The following is a 20,848-nucleotide window of genomic DNA, read 5'->3' on the forward strand; positions in this document are numbered from 1 at the left end:
GGGGCTGAGGGCAGAAATGCTATTGCAGGAATTTAGAAGTAGGATTCCTGACCCTTTGTGATTAGGGTCCATTATGGGCTGAGCAGTAACCCCCTAAAGTTAATATGTTGAAGTCCTAGCCTCCATTACCTCAGAATGTTAACTGTATTTGGAGATAAGGTCTTTAAAGAGGTGATTAAGGTAAAATGAGGTCATTAGGGTGGGCTCTCACTCAGTGTGACTGGTGTCCTTATAAGAAGAGTCAAGGACACAGACACAAAGAGAGGGAACACCAAATGGAGACACAGGGAGAAGATGGCCATCTACAAGCCAAGGAGAGAGGCCTCAGAAAAAACTGACCCTGCTGACACCTTGATCTCGGACTTCCAGCCTCCAGAATTGTGAGAAACAAAATTTCTGTTGTTTAACCCACCCAGTCTGTGGTTCTTTGCTATGTCAGCCCTAGCTGACTAATATAGGGTCTTGGGTATCCTGGCTAGCTTACAAAATCTGTCTCTTCTCTTCCAGTTACACTGCGACTCCACTGAGAGCAGAGTCTGTGTTTATTTCAGCATCGCTGTACCAGTGGTGAATTAAGCAGATTTATTAACTGAATCATTCTTCCCTCAGAGGATAAATTGGAAGACTTGAGAAACTACAAAGTAAACCCAAACTAGTCCTTATGACTTGGCTGGTTAGGAAGGACCTCACAGTGGTTAGGCATACCAGCCTGGGAGGGAATGCCCAAGTTCAAATCCCATCCAGACCACTGAGGAGCTCTGTGACCTGTGACCAGTTCCTTGACCTCTCTGAGAACTGCAGTCAGGATCCAAGTAGAGTGACACCTGACCCGGGGGGACCACTCAACAAACTCACTGCTTCATTCATTCCACAAATACGTCCTGAGCCCACACGGTGTCCAGGAACTGCTCTAGATATGAGGATACTGACAAAACATCCTACCTTACAGTGCTGATCTTCTGGTGGAGGTTAACTAATAATTATAATAAGGGCCCTTTAGTAAGAAAGGGAAGGACGGCTTAAATGCAAAATTCTAATGCCTGGTCCATTTCAGTGCACTATATGTAGTGATCCTGAAACCCATTTTAAATATAATCTGGAATAGCCCAAGATGGGTGACTTAATATTCTCTCCTGCCAGGCTTTCTGGCACCACAGTCACCCTCAATCACAGTTCCCCAAATCAGGGCAGAGACCTTGCAGATGTCTGTGCATTTTGCCGTTTGGCTCCAGATAAACCTACCTGATGGTCTCAAAAGGCCTGTCTCCTCTCCCAGAGCCACTCAGCAAGCGACTCCCTCGGTCTCCCTGTCCCACAATAAGAGCTCTGTGGTGCCACCTGCCACTCAACGTATGAGGTCCCTGAAGGGTCCCTGAGGCAAGCCCCAGGGCCCTGTCACCCCTCATTGGTGGCTGTGTTCAGGCCAGCCGGCCTGATGCATATGCAAGATGGGACAGAGCCAGCCCTTCAGAGAGTGGCTGGCAGCCTGGATCTATTACCCAGGCCGTCACCACCACTGTCCTTGTGCCTATCAGGTGGGGGGTGAGGGACCAGAGCCTGAGCTTAAGAAATCCTGGGAGCTCAGAGATTCCACATGCTTGTCCTAAAAAGGGACTCCCTGACACCTTCTAGTATTAAAAAGGACCTAAAATTTTCCCCTAATCTTCTTCTGCCAATCATTAAACTCCCCAAGACTTTTGTTTGCCCTTCTGTAAAATGGGAGTGGAAACTGTCCTGCTCTTTCTATGGGGTTCTGCAAGGATAAAATAAAATAGTCTGCAAAAGACTTTGTATGGGATTTCTTCTTGGGGTAATGAAAATATTCTAGAGTTGGTTGTGGTGATAGTTACACAACTCCGTAAATATACTAAAAACCATTCAATTGTACAGTCTAAATGGGTGAATTGTATAGTATGTGAATTATATCACAATAAAGCTGTTATTAAAAATATAAGAAAAGCCTCTATAAACTGTAAAGGAGTATTGCCATCCTAGGACTTCAAGTCAGCTCTTAACCGGATTCAGTGGGGAGCTGGGGGAGAGGGAGAGGTGGTGGGATAGAGAAAGACACTACAAGTAACTGGGGGGTGGGGGCAGTTGCCAGCTTACTGAGAGGGACACAGGAAGAAGCCCCTGAGAATAACTTCTCAGAGAACATAAGAAAGCAGCCGTCACAGTGTGGTCCTCCATGGCCACCTGCACGGCATCATCCAGGGAGTGTGTAAGGCTGCAGTTCCATTCCCTGACTTTCTTTCCATGCAGTCTCTCTGCCTTGCCTCCCTCAGGTCTCCACTCAGATGCTGCCACAGGGCCTTCTCTGCCGCCCCTTGTCATTGTCTGTAATCCCAGCCTTGCTCTCCCTTCTTCAGGGACCTTATCACCACTCACCCTGCACAGGGATGTGTGTGTGTGTGATGATTCTTAGTGCTTTCTCACTAGGGTGTAAGCCCGTACAAGCAGGGACTTTGCCTGTTTTGTTCACTGGGTATACCCGGCCCCTAGAATAGCTCCTGGCATATAGTAAGTGCTCAGTATATATCTGCTGAATTAATGACTGAATAAATTCCTGGGCCCGTCCCATAATCACCAGAAGGGCCTAGAAAGATGCATTTTAAGCAACTGCTTAGGTGATTCTAACCTCCAGTACCTCAGAATGTGACTGTTATTTGGAGGTAGGCTCTTTAAAGAGGTAATTAAGTTAAAAGGAGTCTTTAGGGTGGGCCCTAATCCAACACGATTGATGTTCTTACAAGAAGAGGAGATTGGGACTTCCCTGGTGGTCCAGGGGTTAGGACTCCACGCTTCCATTGCAGGGGGCGCAGGTTTGATCCCTGGTCAGGGAACTAAGATCCCACAAGCCACGGGTCGCGGCCAAAAAAAAAAAGGAGAGGAGATTAGGCCACAGGCACGCACAGGGGGACGACCTTATGAAGACAGAGGGAGAAGACAGCCATCTGCACAACAAGGAGAGAGGCCTCGGAAGAAAGCAGCCCTACCGAAATCTTCATCTCAGACTGCAATCCTCCAGAACTGTAAGAAAATGTATTTCTGTTGTTTAAGCCACTCGGTCTGTGGATCATCGTTACGGCAACCTGAGCAAGCTAATAGCACTTGGAAGAAAAAGCCTCAGTAGATGTTAGCTGTTGCCACCCTGCAGAGAGGCAATGCAGTGAAGCAGGTAAGGGAACACGTTTAGAAATCAGACAGACCTGAGTTCAGACTGGGTGTGCCAGATCCCTCTAGGGCTCAGTTTCCTCATCCACAAAATGTTGATAATGAAAGGATAATGTAAGCATCGCACAAAGCACCCAGACCAGCGCCTGAGCTACAGTAACTGCTCAGAAAATGCAGCTGCTCTGCAGGATTCTGGAAGCATGGCGGCCAACCCAAGCCATTGTCAGGACACCTGGCTGGAGAAAATCTGACCTGATTTTTCCAAGTCTGGGATATCTAGAGAGGCAGAGCTGGAGCATCATTTTCCAGCTTAAGCCACTGCTACTTTTTCCTGGACCAGGAGAGTATACCAAGCCAATGAGACGGGGGGCACCAACACAGGGGGCATCATGAGTTCATATCCTGGGGAACTTTAAGAATTTTTTAATGTAGCCCAGGAATCTACCATGCCACACAGAGATTGAATACAAAGCAGGATGGGCACAGTAAAAGTAATGGGTGTAGCAGAGCAGATGTGCCCCTCCCTAAGGCCCCTGGGAGGCACCTGGGGCACCTGGAGAAGGGTTGACTCCCATGTCCCCAGGTGACTTACCCAGGTGTGACTGTCTCCATTTGAGACTGTTGAGGGACGAACACATGTAGTGGGGTGATTCCAGCACAGAGAGGGGAGGTGATTTTCCCACATCTTGCCATGGGTCATGCAGCAGCTCCCTGCAGGAACTTGTCTCCAAGAGTTTCTGACGGCAGCAGGACAGAGGGACGCCCTCCCCTCTGTCACCTGCTAATGGTGTATAAAGGAAAACAACTCTCCATGCCAGAGGGTCATTCACAGCTGATGGAAAAGCTCTGTCCAGAGGCAGTCTGGCAAGATTTTAAATCCAATTTCTCTTGAGCAAAAGGCTAACAGGATAAGATCTCTCCGTGTTAACAACCTGGACTGTGAGTGAAGTCTCTAGGTTGGGGCGAGAGACGAGGTCATGACATCAAGAGCTTACCTCGCAAAGCAATCTAGTCCGAGCCCCAGGTCCCCAAGCCTCCCTCCAGAGCCCGTTAATGGCATGTTCAACATGTCCCTCCACGGCACTTCCTGTCCGGGGACTCAGGCCATCCGTCCCAGGCTGGCTGTCCACCCTGGTGTCCAGCAGGAGCCTGAAAGGCCTGTCACTGGGCATCCTACAGACTTCTCAGTGGGGAGAGAATGGGGCCTATGCTATTTTCCAAGAATAAACACAGCCTCAGAGCTATGGCCTCACAGGTGACCCCTCGGGGTGGCTTGTAAACCAGTCAATGTCCTCCTGAGGCTCCTGCACTGCCACAAATCGGGCAAGAGCTACAGCGACGATAGATACGTGAGGCGTCGTGTCTGGTCCAGGACACCTAAAGAGCCCAGACTCCCTGAAACCACAGGGAGTGAGTATTTGGGAGGAATTAGAGCCCATCGGTGACCCAATGTCCCCTGCCCACACCGGGTTCTTAGGATCCCATGATCCCACCCAGCAGCAACTGGAGGCTGCGTGACAGATCCAACACTAGCTGGTGCCAGGCTCAGTAAAGTCCATGTTAAAGAGAAGGAGAAGCAAACTTGAGCTGAAACTAACCCGATTCACCCTCCTGAGATGGCTTCCACTCAACCCAGGACGAGAAGTCCAAAGCATGGACAATAAATTCAACAAGCAAGTTCAGATTCATCAACCATCTGCTACATGGACAATGCTCCCAGATAATGTAGAGTGAAAGAAGTCAGGATTCCACCTATGTGAAGTTCAAAAGCAGACGAAATTGATCTAAGGAGGGAGTGAGCCAGTAGTGGAGGCTCTGGGCGGGGTGGCTCTGACTCCGAGGGACACCAGGGAACCTTCCAAGCATGAAAATGTTTTATATCTTGAGCTGGATGGTGGTATCCCAGGGGTACGCACATGTGAAAATTCATGGAGCTACCACTTAAGATATGTACTTTATGATCTGTAAGTTATACCCTGATTTTTTAAATTGCCAATCATTTATTGAGCACCTACTGTACCAGAGCTTAGACACCGGCATTTGGACATAATCCTCAGATGAGAGTGGTGTCTTCCACAGAGAACGCTGGGAGATGCTGCCAAGTGTAGATGCCCTCACCGTCCTTCCTTCTCATCTTATAATTGGCTGCACTCTGTAATGACAAACATAACTGCAAGCCTACTTTACCTGTTCCCACCACTAACCTGGGAAAACAGAGGAAGAGAGCAAAACCAAAATAGAACACAAGACATCCAGGAATCAGTCCTCAGAAAGCACTCCTTTTCATGAAATCCCTAGGAATAAGCAGAACTCTATTCGAATGGGATCGGTAAAACCCAAGGATGCAGAAAACTTTTCATCTGCCCTTCCCACGTTGTTGGTGCTCCAATTTCTGGATTTCTAGGGGTGCTATTGTGTACAGAGTGCCCTTAGGGAGAGAAACTAGAGTAACCATTGGAGAGCGCAGAGTGCCAGGCAGACAAAAACCAGCTTCGGGAGGGGGGCTGGCGGTGAGGTGACTCAGTGTAAGGCTGGCTTTGACTGCTAGGCAACCCTGGACTGACTAGGTTTGGAGGAGACAGAAGCAGTAAACTCTTCAAAAAACCCCAGGGCTAATGGGTGGGAGGAGTGAGTTCTCACAGCCTAGTCTGTACCCGAACTTGAAGGTGAGTAGGAGCTTTCCAGGCAGAGAAGAGAGAGGAAAAACCTTGTGCTGTACGTCCAGGGTCAAAGCCAGAAATGGGGTCTGTGCCCAGCATGATACTTGACATACAGTTAGCCTCAAAAATGTCTTTATTGAATCTGTGCATGCCTCCGTGAATGAGTGAGTGCATGCATGCACACCTGCACGAATGAATGAATGAACGAGGGAAATCTTAACCCCTCAGCATCCACAGCTAGTGCTCGTGGCTTAGCCTCTAACGCAACAACTGACCTGCGTTCCACCTAGACCAAATAACAGAACCACCAAAAATATCTATTTAGTTAAAGGAAGGCTGGCTGAGCCACGGGAAGAGGGAGGAAGGAGATGGGAGGGGAGGAAGGAGGCAGAGGATGGGAAGGATTGGGAGCAAGAGGACAGGACGGGGAGAGGATAAGGAGGGAGGGAGGAGGAGGGCCAGGAGGAGGCTGGAAAGGAAGAGGACGGGGGAGGAAGGGAGGAAGGGGTGGAGGGGAGTGCAGGAGAAGAGAGGCAGGACAGGGAGGACAGTGATGATGGAGGGGAGAAGAGGCAGGGAGGTGTCACTACTGGGAGCCCATGTTCACAGCGGCAGAGGCTCCATGGGAGAATCGGGGTAATCTGACATGAGTCACTCCTGCTCTAAGGCAGCAGCAAGATGCTAATCTGAGCCATGTCCTCTCAAAGAGCAGCCTGGGGACCTTGTTGACCAGCCTCCGCCACCTCATTCTTGCCCAGAGAGAAGATTCCTCCCAGGTGGTGCTGGGAGTGGCAGCTCTGGCAAACGGTCACTAGGTGGCAGGTGCTCAGCATCTTCCCTTCTGCAGGTCTCAGCTGTGGGATCCTGAGGCTGGCACCTCAGGAAAGGGGAGGGTCTGGCCACTGATGGACGCCTGCAGGCAGCCCCGGGGGATGGCAGAGCAGCCTGTGGTGGCCGATCGTCTCCCCTTCTGCCCATTAAATGGGTCCATGCTGTCCCTCTCAAGACCGGGCTTGCCTTAGAGATGCTCCCCAAGAAACATCCTGAGTGGGGAGGGGGGAAGAGGGCCCCCCCCTCCCCTGATCCTGACTCCACCCCCAGAGCAGTCACAGAACACGTTTCCTGGAGGCACCTCAGAGCCCAGTCTTGAGGAAGGGAAGGGTTCCCAAACGCAGAAGCTCCACTATTATTTGTTTTACACACCGGACATCCATGCAACAAATAATTTGGGAGGAAAACAAGTCCAGGGCTTAAAAAGCATTGAAGACCCTGGTGCTAACCCTAGTGGGCTGCACCATAGGGCAGAAACCCAGTCAGACATTCATAACTAGGGGTTCTTTTTCTTTTATTTTTATTTATTTTTATTTTTTGCAGTACGCGGGCCTCTTACTGTTGTGGTCTCTCCCGTTGCGGAGCACAGGCTCTGGACACGCAGGCTCAGCAGGCCCAGCCACTCCACGGCATGTGGGATCCTCCTGGACCGGGGCACGAACCCGTGTCCCCTGCATCGGTAGGTGGACATTTAACCACTGCGCCACCAGGGAAGCCCGGTTCTTTTTCTTAAAGGGCCCCCCAAAATTAAGCTTCAGGTCCCACAAAACATGGTTCTGCCCCTGCCCGGCACATACTAAGTGCTCAACCCACGGTGGCTAACTGACAAGATGGATGTGTTCCACTTTACAGATGAAAAAACTAAGGCTCAAGAACATCGAGTGGTAAGCTCAAGACTACGAGCATGGGAATGAGCTGGGACTCCTACCACATCCTCAGGACCACACCCAGCTGCCTTGTTAAAGCACCACGCCAACAGACCATCACTACAGAGATCTGGCCCCACCATCTCTCATTCCTCTTCTCTGCCAAGCATCCTTTGCAGCTTGTGGACCAAACCCCCATGGCCTCCCGTCATGTCCCATGAGTCCGTGTGTGTGTTCTCCCTTTGTCTAAATGATAAGGATGCCTTGGAAGGAATGTGTGTTTAATGTAATTTGTGTATTTCCACTCACCCATAGCCTCTAGTACCCAGATCTGCATTCAGTAAGCACTCAATAAATGTGTCTTCTTGCTGTTGGTACAGCATAAGTGCAGGGGGTAAGGGCGGAGTGTTGACGACTGGAAAATGAGAGTGTTTCAGAATTACAGAGCAAATGTACAGGGAAATGCCTCATCTATAATCAATATACCTCTGAAGAGCCTTAAAAGAAATCAATGAAGCACAACATCAAAGTCCCAGGGAGGTATAAATCAGCAGCCTGAGAGACAAAAGTGCATCCAAAATCATTTAAAGTGCACCAGAAATCATTTATGTCTGAGTAATTAGAACACATTGGAATGACTCCGTGCCATTGAACTGAAATTGAGCAACATAATGTTTATGAAATCCCCATGGACTCAGGGAGGAAAACCAGAAAGATGAAAGTTGCATTGAAAATACCCCCACCTGTCTGGAGCCCTCCTGAACAGTCCCCGGGGGACCTGGAGGGTGATGGAGTTTGTTTCTAATCTGTGCCCAAACTGGCTTTTTCCTTCTAGTTTAAAAATGTCTGCAGTCCCAGTTGTTGAAAGAAAAATGCAAGTCCCAGGCTGTGTATAACAGAACAGGGTCCCCCACCCGACCCCACTTCCCAACCAAGAGGGGTGTTTGATAAGATAGAAAAGACACCTGGGGAGTGTGAGAATACACAAGAGTGTTCCAAGAGAGGTGGCCAGTCTTAGCAAGGAAAAGGCTGGACTTTCTTCTCAGGGCTCCCAAGGGATGTGACACTCCCTCCCACATCCCCACGAGGGGAAAACTGATGGGTGACTGGGACCCTAGAGGGTGGTGGCAAGATAAAAAGTCCAAGGGGACCCCAGATGAGGAGAATGGGAGATGAGAAAGATCAGAGAGAGGGACTTCTGAGGCCCACCAGTGAATCCACCCATCAGATGACAGCCAGGAAAAAAAAATGCCACCCTCTTTGATTCGAGTAATAAAATAAAGATAAGGCATAGAGGCACATGCGTATCAAGTACTCTTACAACCCCTCCACTCAGTGATGGACCCTGGCCCCACTAACACGACCTCAGCCTGGCCCCAGCACTGGAAGGCTTCCTCCTGCAAAATGATAGTCTGAACCAGTCCCATGAGCTGGACTTGATATTCTTGGGTCACTATCAGCTCACAGATATCTAGGAATGAAAATTCCTGATTGGGACATGCCTCCCTCATTCTCCCCCTGCCCCCTATTTTTAGACAACTTAACCTTAGCTTCTGGGAGTCCTATTCTGGGCTGTCACCAGGCTCCATCAGCAGCTGGGCAGACATAAAAGCATAAAAGCAAGCAGAAGATCCTATATGCATGGGGTGGGGTACGGGTAATGCTGCAGCCAAAGTACAGAAATATCTACTTACTCCCCCTCTGCCAAAAATCCAGAAGGTTATGTTGGGGAATCCATCTTCAACTGTGCGATTGCAAGTGTAGTGCGGGCATATGTGTCAAGACTTTTGAAAGAAGTCCACCTGGATGGCAGGTAGACGTCCTCCTGGAGCCTGAGGAGATGACCACTGCCATGCCAACAGCTGTTTTTCCTTCTGTAGCCTCTGCAGTTCTGCTCCCTACTCCAAGTGAGGCCCCTCAAGGGAGCCAGAGGGATCATCAAAAAATGCAAATTGGATCACCTCCCACAAAACCTTTCAAGGCCTTCCATTGCTTTGGGATAAAGACCAGTGTCTCCCCATGGCTGGGGAGCCCTGTGTGGGCTGACCCCTGTCCTGTCCATCCCTTTGGCCTCATCTAGGAGACAACCACCCTGGAAATAACCATGCCCCTCTGGCCACAGGGCCTTTGCACATACTTCCGCCTCTGTCTGAAAGGCTCTACTCCCTGCCTTTGCCCTGATCCTGTTCTCCTCCTTGAGAGTTCAGCTCATGAGCTCCCTCCTGGGGGGACTCCAGATATGCCCACCGTCTGGGCCGGGTTTCATTGTAACAGGCCCTCCCAGGGCAACATCCTCCATCTGTAGACATCCTTTACTATTTATCTGCTTACTCTGTCTCTCCAACTAGACTGTATGCTCCAGGAGGGTAGGCCTCGGCATGTCTTGGCTGATGACTATAGCCTGAGCAGCTACACAGGGCCTGACACATGGTGGTGCCCAAAACTGGGTGGATGAAGGATGAATGGGTGGATGGATGGATCACTGGTTTTTGTTGACAGTGGTTTCTGAGATTTGTCGTTTTTGTCAGCTAAAAGAAGTTGAAGACATCAAAATCCAAAGCAAAGGCTACTGAAAGGTGAGAAAAGCCAAAGTAGGAGCCAAAGAAGACAACAGCAATAATGCCGGTGGGGAGGCAAGCCCACCAATTCATTCACTCACTCAGAATGTGCTAGGCTCCTCCAACATGCAGGCACTGGGATGATGCTGGGTTGCAGTGAGCTACTGGGGCCCACCTTGTGGACCAGGGTTTGGTTCCAAGTCATGGGGTCTCACCTGGTTTGGTCACCCGCTGGCCTGGGGTAGCCCTGGGTCAACCTTGGCCAAACATCTCCTGATGTGTGACACCTGCCAACCTTCCAGGAGGTACTGCCCTTTGTCCCCACATGAAGGAAGTATAACCTTGGTGGGCAAAAGCCTGGAGGCTGACCTCCCCTCAGCCTCCAGCAGGCTGACTTCTCTCCAGAGTGGGGCACCCGACATTCACATTCCACTCCCGTCTCAGACAAGCGATAACAGAGGACAGAAGTTGGCTCGATGTGTTTTGCTGGGAATGGGAGAGACTGATGGCATATTGGAAATTCACATTTAAAATACAGCTGTCCCTTCTGAAAATGAGATCATATCTACTGATTCGGGTAATGAACGATCTAATTTAAATCCAAGCCTGGGGCTGGAAGCAAGGGCCCATACATGGTCCAGCCTGTTTCAGTTGGTCCAGCTCATTTTCTAATGCACATCACAGAGCCTCTCCCCTCCCTCCAGTCATTTGATTTCTTAGCAAAATCATTACTGAGAATATTGAACTACCTTACAGAGACATATTTACTTCCCTTATCTTCCCTCTGTCTCTCTTGATTAAAAGCTATGTGTGATATTTGTAGTTACCAAACATCAATATTTGGCATGGATTTGCTGGATGGAGATGGTGGAAAGAAAGGAATCTGACCATTTCTATAAAGGGGAAAGCCTTGAGCAAACAGACTGCATTTCTTATCAGGGGCACTAAAGAGGAGAGACTCATTTCAGAAGCGACCAGCCGGACTGCACCCCAGCAGGCTTCGTGACACCAATGATCAGGGCTCAAAATTAGATTCCAGATTTCATCCGGAAGGTCAGCTACCTTCAGAAGGTAGGGGAAGGGGTTGAGAATTATGCAGCCTGCCTGACAAGTATTAGAGCTGGCTGAGATTGCAGCCCTCTTCCCCAAAAGCTAAGTCCAGCAATTAAAGTGGGTAGAGCTGAAAATAACAGCAACAGCAGCAATAATAATAACATGAGTTAACCCTTCCCTGGTGCCCACCCCTAAGGCTTTACCTATATTAATTCACTTAATCCTCACAACAACCTGATTTATCAACTCCAGACATGGAGTGTGGTGCAGAGAGGTCCAGCCGCTTGCCCAGCCTTACATCTGGAGTTAGTGGCAGAGCTGGAAGTCAGTGCCTGCAGCCTGGCTCCCGAGTCTGTGCACGTAACCATTCCGCCATCCTGCCCTCTGTCTCGCAGCCATTCCTGGACCCCAGCATCTCCACGGCAGAGCCCAGTTGCCCAGAATCCATAGTACACGATGCTGGTTTAAGAGCTCCTGCTGTTCTGGAAGCAGAGTCCTTGCTTTAAGCCCCCCACCATCACTGACCCCCTGAATGGCCTTCACCAAGTTAGCAGAGACTCAGTGTGTCCCTCTGTGAATCGAGGGTGATAATAACCACATCTGCCACTCTGGGGCATTATGACGAATCACAACATACTCTTTCAAAGGGCTTAGCAGGCAAGCGGATTCATATTCATTGATAGTGGAAATGGTAATTTGTACAACTGCTTTGGAAAAGTTTGGGGTAGTATCCACTAAAACTAAACATGTAACTATTCTGTGACCAAACATACCCCATGGTAGATTCCCAAGAGAAATAGGTGTATATATCCATCAAACAGCAGGTACACGAGTGTGCGTAGCTCCAAACTGAAAACACCTGCTCATCAGTGGGAGAATGAATGGAATAATTATGGTATAAGCAAATGATGAAATACTACTCAACAATTTTACAAAGAACAACTACTGATACATGCAATAACGTCGCTGAATCTCCCAGGGATGATGTTGAAGGAAAGAAGGTATATGCATATATACTGCAGGGGTCCATTTATATGAAGTTCACAAATGAGCAAAATCAACCTTTGGTGATAAAAATCAGGAGGATAGTTGGTGAGAGGTAGTCCTGACTTGGACGAGGCACGAGGGAGCCTTTGGGGGTGTCCCGAATCAGTAAAACTGATTCTGCCACTCACTCGTTCATTTCAGCAGCAAGCATTTATTGAGCGCCCACCGTATTTTAGACACTCCCTCAGGAGGTGGGGAGAAGGCGCGTTCCCAACCAGAAGTGTGATGCTCGCATTGGAAACCTATCAGGATCCCTATGTCTCCAGGGGGCACAGCCATCCTCAGGGATTTAGGAACATCACCAAAGAGATTCCCCCCTTTTATCTGGCAGCAAGCGGTGGGGAGAAATGGCATGGCTGCTCATCAGAGCAACAGACTTCTGCACTTGCTGTGCCCGAGGTCATGAGCACCACTTAGCATTTCACCGTGGCAAGCCTGGCTTGCTTTCATCAGAACCACGTGGCCAAAATCATGTGCGACATTCTGAAGGGAAAGAATTTAAGCCTCCATGTCTCACTGCCCCGAGCATCAGCTTTGTCCTTCCGCTCTTAATGCTGTTATCTCGTCCTCACACTTGGTGTTCTGCCAAGCAGACGCTATGGAAAGGCATATTAGCTATGAGAAGCAGAGCGTGCCTGGAAGCCTGAGTGTCAAGCCGGTGACACTTCTGCTCCAGAGGCCAGCTCCGGAGGGGTGCAGGAGCGAAGAATGCCTGAGGAGGACCAAGGCTTTCTCCAGGTCCGCGGCTCCCAAGCCAGGTCCCAGGGAGCTCTTTCTAAGATGCAAATCGGATCAAGACAATCATAAGCTTAAAACTCTCCAGTGACCCCACAACAACCACATCAAAAACCCAATTCCTTGCCTAGTGTGGAGCACGGGGGTGTGCTCACCCCTCCTGTTCATCTCCAACAGCCCCTCCTCCAGAACCTAAGCCAGACTGAAGCCCATGCCCACGCTGCCCCTCTGTGTCATCTCTGCCAGGAAGCCTTCTCTGACTGCCTATTTGTGCCACTACCGAATTTTGTATTCTGCCTCCACTGAGGAGCAATCAGATGGTGCCTCGATTATGGGTTTCTTTGTATTCCTTGTTGCCTTCCCTCATAGACTGCAAGCCCTTGGAGGGCAGGGTCTGGGTCTCTTTCACCTTTGTACCTTCGGACTCTTAGCACTGACTGCAACAGAGTTTGTTTAAGGGGAGGGGAGTGAAGGAAGGGATAGATGATGAGAAGGGGAGGTAAGCAAGACAGCAGGTGAGGAAGGAAGGGGGAGTGGAGGGTGGAGGGCATCTAGTGGATGGAGAAACTCAATGCAGCCAGAGAGACTTAGGAAGAATTTGGGGGCAAGGTTTTTCTGATGGATCTTGATGGACGGCGAGGAATCCGGACAGTTAGATTTGGCGGTGGGGGTGACCTCGAGCAGAGGGGATAAACTGAGCCAGGGTCCACAGTCAGGGAAGATGGCGCATGAGACGGGAGGACCCAGGCTGGAGGAGTAGCAGGATGGGGCCCAAGCCCAACTTGGAATCGGAGGAGTTTGTACTGTATTCCCACACCCTATGGAGCTACTGAAACATGATGAAAAGGAGAGAATCCTGGTCAAACAAGTGAGGCTGACCAGTTGGAGAGGGAAGAGCTGGAAGTGGAGGACTGGGTAGAGTTGGTTATAAAATCCAGATGCAACATAAGGAAGACATGGACCAGAGCAGTGGGTCCACAAGGGATGTACTGAGGGGAGAATGGATAAGCTTTGCTGACTTCAGATGGGGAGTAAGAGAGGGAAACGCCAAGGATGCCGGGGTCAGGAGGGTGGCAATGCCTTTGAATGTACAGGAAGAGAACCAACAGGGGAGGCAGGCAGCCAGGCAGCTCCAAGTCGGCTGCTGTGAGTCTCCAGGAGCCACCTGGCATTGGCATGGCGCCTGTACTGCCACTCCGCCCTAATTACCAATCATTATAATCGCAGGTGCCACTCCTTCCTGCTGAGGACAGGAGTGGCCTTAGCTCCACGCCCATTGACTGGCATCTATAAATGGGGTGTTACATGTCTCCCATACCTGGTCACAGGCACCACAATGGGGGATCAGGGGGTGGAGAGCTGAAAGAGCCTGGTGGACCCACACTTTACAGATGAGCTGGTGGCGGAACCGGGGATGAAATCCAGCACCAAAGCTCTTTCTTGTATGTCCTGCTGCCTCTTGGAATTTAAAACAGGGCACAGGCCTGTTAGCACTAACAGTAAGTATGAACCAGAGAAGAAATGACCAACTAACCTGCCTCACGAAGAAACTGGCTCCTTTTCTTTCTTTCTTCTAGAATCTGGCGTCAAACCTTGGTCAACTCCCAGCAGAATAAAGGCTGGGCAAGCGGGTGTGGGTGTAAAAGGGAATGGGATCACGTTTTCTTCCCAGAGCTTTACATTCATCCCTCTAAACAACACAGATCACTTTTGCTAAATTCCAAAAGGTGGCAGCATTCCATTAAATATTCATTTGCTGCTGAGGCTGCAGCAGGGAGCCTCCCACATAATTAACATGGGGAGGAAGTTAAGACACCCAGATGGCCAAATGGCAGAGGTCAGGATGACTGGAGCGCCCAGCACTGATGGGGGGGCTGTGTGCCCTCTACTGGGGGAGGAAGGGAGGATACTGGATGGAAAGACCCTGCACCCCAAGACAAGGAGAACTTTAGACTCATCTTAGGACTCTCATAGCACAGAATCAGTGGTGGTCAGACCCCAGGGTTGCCCCCTGTTCACACCACTTATAATCCCCTCCACTAGAGTGTGGGCAGGACCTGTGACTTGCTTCTAATCAACAGCAAAGGCGATGGGATACCACTTGCATGATTCCGTTAGGATGTATAGACCTAAGGCTCCGATTTGCTAGTGTGCCCTACAGAGACTCTCCCACTTGCCATGAGCAGGGAGCTGCCCATGAGAGGCGGCAGGGAACTGAGGGCTGCCTCTAGGAGCAGAGGTCCACCGCCCTCCATCCACAAGGGACAGAATTCTCCCAACAACAGTGAGCTCCAGGTGAGACCCCAGCCCTGGCTGACACCGTGATTGCAGCCTCATGAGACCCTAAGCAGAGGACCCAGCCACGCCAGGCCTGGGCCTTGGACACATGTTAACGGTGAGATAATAAACAAGTGTTTTAAGCTGCTAAGTTTCAGGTGATTTTTTATGTAACAAAAGAAAGTGAATACAGTATATATCTGTTACAGAAATGTATAGGGGTTGTGAACTATGGCTCTGGAATGAGGCAAAACAAAGTAGAAATTTGGATTCTGCTACTTAACTGCATTATGTCTCCAGGATAATCGAGAAAGAGAGAAAAACGCGAGCAGAATGTTATTTGTGCTCAGCAGTGTCACCTCCATCTGCTTTAGGAGGGATTCACTCCAGAGCAAACACCCAAATTGAGTGTGGATCTGTCTCATTCCCTAAGCAACTCTCACCACATGACCATTTGACTGCAGTGACCCCAATGTTTAAAGACAGGCATATGCCAGGCATCCAGTGTGATGACCTCAACACAGGCACTTCACCTAGTGCCTAAGCAAAGACTCCGGTCTGTTCTACTGTTCGAGGAAAGCATGGCTGTCTCAGATGTGTGGAGGGGCAGAAAGGCTGGTCTCAGCCTGGCATCCCCCTATGGGATCTTTAGCAGGTAACTTTGACCAGGTGTGATTTTTGCCTTACTTGCTGACTCTGGACTCAACCCCACATCTAAGATGTTCCCATAAATGCTCCCTGAACCACCAGACAGAACCGGGTGGCCTTATCCTCAGTTCAGGAAACAGCCCAATCTAGGTTCAAATTCCATATCCAATACCCATTAGCTTAAGACTCAGTAAGTCACTCCCTGCTGAGCCTCAGTTTCCTCACCTGTGAAATGGGGTTAGGGATAGTTCCTCCCTCACTGGGCTGCTCCAGGGATAGATGAGATAATACATTCGAAATACCGAGCACAATGCCAGGTACTTCCTAGGTGCCTAATAATGGGCACCTCAACCATTATTATTTCCTTATTCTGGGTGCAAGTGAGTGGCATCTAATGCGTCCAGGAAAGGCCCTTTCTGGAAGACAGCACTAAAGTGGAAAGCTGGGGTCAGAAATTGCAGAGCTGGCTAGCACCACAGGGCAGTGAGTGGAAAGGTGCCAGGGCCGAAGGCATCCTGCCTCCTGGGGCAGCCAAGGACCAAAAAGTCTGTCTTTGGGCCCTGGTTCAGTCTGGTAAACCTCATTTTCACCCCTCCAAGGGGATTGCAGCATTTCTATGACAACTGAGAATGAAACTTTACTAAAATGCCATCAGCTGTCCTGGAAATCTCCCTTAACAGCCCAGAGCTGGCTGCTTAATTTCAAAAATAGTCATTATCAATATTATTATTACTATTTCTACTATCAAGGAAAACAATTGCTTAATGTAAAAAAAAGAAATAAAATCTGAAGAGTCAAAAAAAGTGCAAAAACCACCGTTTAGTTGAATTTCCCATCTGCCTTTCTGACATCTCTCTCTGCTTTTCAGAGAAAATTAATATATGAATATAATTGCACATAATTGGAATCATATGATATATGCTGTATTTCTCACTCCACAATATGTCATGAGCATCTTTCCAAGTCAATAAATATAAATCCTCACCATGAAATCCTAGCAGCAGCTTAGAATTAGACTTTATGATGCACATAATTAACTTAAATAATTCCTTAGTGGTGGATATTGAAGGTGTATCTTTTTATTATTATTTTTGCTAATACAATCATCCCTCAACAAATACACAAACACAGCTTCTCACACTCGTATAATCATCCCCAAGGTGTAAATTCCTAGAAATGCGATTACTTGGATCAAAGAGTGAACACGTTTTGCACATTGAGACATGTGAGATAAACTGCCACCCAGAGTGGTTGGTTCACCATATGCTGCCACCAAAGGAGGTCACACAAATGACTGCTGCTACCTAAGACATGTTGGGTTGGGAGGCTGACCTGTGGATTCCAGCCAGAAGGACCCAGACCAGGGTACTGTGAAGGTCAAATGTGGGGAAGGACGGGAGGGTTAGGGTCTTCTGATCTTCACAGCTTGAATCTCAGGAAACCTCTAAAAGTCTGCAGCCTCCAGGGGGAAACAGCAGGATAGTATCTTTGCTTCCAGTAAAAGGAACCCGTCAGACTTCATGAGGTGAGGTTGGTGGTTGAGGAATCCTTAACCCAACCCAAGAAAGCAGAAAATCCAGGGGGTGCTCTTCTAAGCTCATGGAAAATGGAGATCTCAGCCACCACTGGTCTTACTGCGAACAGTGAGCATAGGAGGTAGAGAGTTTTCTCCACTCTTTTCCAACTACTTTCTCCTTAAAAGCTTCTGCACTGCACCCCCAACTGCAAGACTCTTTGGTGAGTCACTTTCCTGCTTCAGGCTTCATTTTCCCATCTGCTAAATGTGTTTAGGATCTTTATGTTTTCTTTTCATAGACTTGGTGTGAGGTTACAAGAATGCTGTGTGGAACCATAAGACGTGGTTATTTTAAGATTATGAAAAGTGTGGTAGCCAACCTCCAGAGTGGCCCCCAGTAATACAGCAGAAGTGACAGCATGTGACTCCCAAGGACAGGTCACAAAAGGCATCATGGCTTCTGCCTTGCTCTCTCTCAGATTTCTCACCCTGGGGGAATCCACCAGCCATGTGATAAGGACACCCAAGCAGCATTATGGAGACGTCCACACGGGGGAACTGAGGCCAGCTGACAATAATGATCTAAGCCATCTTGGAAGTGGATCCTCTAGCCTCAGTCAGGCCTTCAGATGATGGCAGCCCCAGCTCATGAGAAACCATGAGCCAGAACCACCCATCAAAGCCAGATTCCTGACCCACAGGTACTGTGAGATCATAAATGTTTGTCCTTGTACCTGGACTGAGGCCCAGGGTTATTTTTTTATGTGGCAAGAGGTAACTAACACACTTTCCTGCTCCATTAACCATCTTCGCATCCACAAGATGGGGAGACAATTTCACAGACTTTGGGGTGAAGCCAGAAGACTGTGCCCCAGTGATGGAGTGGGTCAGAGGGTGGATCAACGCTCTGTGCTCTGGGGTACATTTACTGCACTTGAGTTTTGGTTTCCTCATCTGTACAATGAAGACAGAGACAGCACTTACCTTACGGGGTTGTTCAGGGGACTTAGCGAGAACAAAGAAGAAATGTCTGGTCAACTGCAATGTGGGACAAGAAAGTCGGTTGTGTGGTTGCCATTTCTCATCTTCTTTCCTCCTCTTCCTCTTCCTCTTGGCATCTCAGATAAATTCTTCTTTCAGGTGATCCAGCAATGAGGTTTATTATAAAAAACCCAACCTCAAAAGTCTTTTAGGGGAAATAGACAAAGGCCAAAAGGTGGGACCTTGGAGAGTCCAGCTTTGTACAAAGTATCAGCATGATTGGGGCATAAGAGGGAAGCATTCCAAATCAGAGCACACACACGGACACTGCCCAGGGCCATGCGAACATCTCTGATAAAAGAATCTATTCTCAGCCATTCACTTAACACTACCATAATGTCTTGCCATAATCTGCATTGTTATTCCTTCCATACTCTTATTTCCCATACTATTTTTTTTCTTTAAGTCAACTCACCTTTTTTTCACTTAAATATTTTCAAAAGATATTTCAGATCACTACCATAAATAGAAAGCCAGTATCACTTGGTATAAAGAGAAGATCATCATAAAACCAAATAATAATGATCAATAGAAAACAACAACAACAAAAGTCCGTGTGACCCTTGAAATCATCTCAGGGTCCCCACCAGTACACAAGCAGACCGCACTTGGAGAATGCACCACACAGTTAAACATCCTGGAGAGTCTGGGCAGGAGTGATTTTGGAACTGTAAGCGCAGGGAGCATCTCTGCCACTGTACACCTGGATGTCAGTTGGGAGGTGCACAGGATCCACATCTGGCACCATCCACAGTCACATGCCCTAAAGACCCAAGTCCACTGCCACCATGTGGGGCCCCAAAGCACTCAGCTAGCATCCCTATCTTTACTGCGGGGACAATGAAACGACGTTAAACTTCCTTCCTACTTTCCCAGCACCATGGGGTCCATCCTCACATCAAGAAGTAAAGAGATTAGCCTGTGGCCCCTCCCCCAGTCGCTGCTCCTCTAGATGCTCCCCAGTGGACCTGGCCCTCCTCAGAGGGAGGTCCTCATCTTTCACATCATGTACCGCAGCTGAGACTCTGGCCCCAGGTGTTTCCTAATAGAAATTCCGCGAGTGCCTGGGAACCTTTATTCCCTCAAACCCAGTTACTTCTCCAGCAAGATCAGTTTCAGGTAAAAACCACTCCCGGTGATTGATGACAGCGACCAAGGAGGCTGAAAAGGAGGCAAAAGCAGTTTCAAACTCTAATCTGCTCAGCAAAGTGCTTCTACTTACTGAGTCTTGTGGACTGTTCTTGGCACTGGAGAGGAGGGCTGAATTTTCAGATGTGTAGTCCTGTCAAAAACAAAGACAAAAATAGGTTGGGGGGCCAGGTTGAGGAACAAAATTCTGATTTGGAGTAACCCAGTTTAGCATGACCTGAGTCTCTCACCACACTGAGCCACTGAGAGCACTCACCCCGCCCCCTCTGTCCCCGCTCTCCTGGAAGGGGTCTAGACCCAAACTGCCCCACACAGCAACCACTAGCCACATATGGTTATTCTGAACTGAAATGTGCTGGAAGTACAAATTACACACTGGATTTTGAGACACAAACGAGAAAAAAAAAGAAATGTAAAATATCCTATAAATATTAATATCTCATTAATATTTTTATATCAATTACATGTTAGAATGATAATATTTAATAATACATAAAATAAAGCACATTAGTATATTTAAATATATAAATATATTATGAATATTTAAAATATATTGTTACAATTCATTTCATCTGTTTCTTTTTACTTTTTAATGTGGCTACTAGAAACATTTAAATTGCGTATGTGGCTCTCATGACATCTCTATTAGGCAGTGCTGGTCTAGATTTTCCTGAGTGTGGACACTCCATCCTAGCCTGAGGATACAGGTGGTCCTGCGAGACCCACACCCAGTTGCTCTGTTCCTTTCCACTGTTTCACGCCGGTGACAGCTCATGTTTATGGAGAACCGGGGATGCTGTGTGCTTAGTGATCTTCAAGCATTTTCTTCTTTAACCCTCACAAGGATATAAGAAGGAGGTTTTGATCTCAGCCCCATTTTACAGGTGGAGAAGCACAGAGAGGCTGAGAACTCATCCAAAGTAACTCAGCAGGGATGCCGCAGAGTCAGGGCTTGAACCAAGGTGTTAATGGTTGGGTGTTGGTTTAATCACTGTGGTCACATTCTCCCCCTGATGGCTTTATCCACTTCTCCGTGATGCTCACCAAATGGGAGTCTGCCATAGCCAGTCACCATCCAAGTCTGGGGAGCAGGCCCCCCAGAAGATGCCAGCAGTGCCTGAAGCTCCAAATTTTCATTTAAGTCATCGGGGTTTTACCTCAAGTCATGCCTTAAACCTCCTGGGCAGAGAGAGGAGCGTGTGTATCTGTGGGTGTGCGTGTGTGTGTGCACGTGTGTTCAGGCATGAAAGAGATCAAAATATAGACTGAGACACAGAGATCAAAAGAGACAGA

At 48.6% G+C, this 20,848-nt stretch overlaps 1 protein-coding gene across 25 annotated transcripts in view; it reads right to left on the reverse strand.

Moving 5' to 3' along the window:
• RBFOX1 (RNA binding fox-1 homolog 1) overlaps nt 1-20,848 on the reverse strand; it is a 2,180,200-nt gene that overhangs the window by 1,818,555 nt on the left and 340,797 nt on the right. For all 25 annotated transcript variants that reach the window (XM_067706699.1, XM_067706702.1, XM_067706687.1 and 22 more), the window contains exon 3: nt 19,629-19,688. In XM_067706699.1, the coding sequence (XP_067562800.1) occupies nt 19,629-19,688 (60 nt within the window). The remainder of the gene's footprint in view (nt 1-19,628; nt 19,689-20,848) is intronic.

The sequence above is a fragment of the Pseudorca crassidens genome, chromosome 15 (genome assembly GCF_039906515.1).
Source record: "Pseudorca crassidens isolate mPseCra1 chromosome 15, mPseCra1.hap1, whole genome shotgun sequence".
NCBI classification, from domain to species: domain Eukaryota; kingdom Metazoa; phylum Chordata; class Mammalia; order Artiodactyla; family Delphinidae; genus Pseudorca; species Pseudorca crassidens.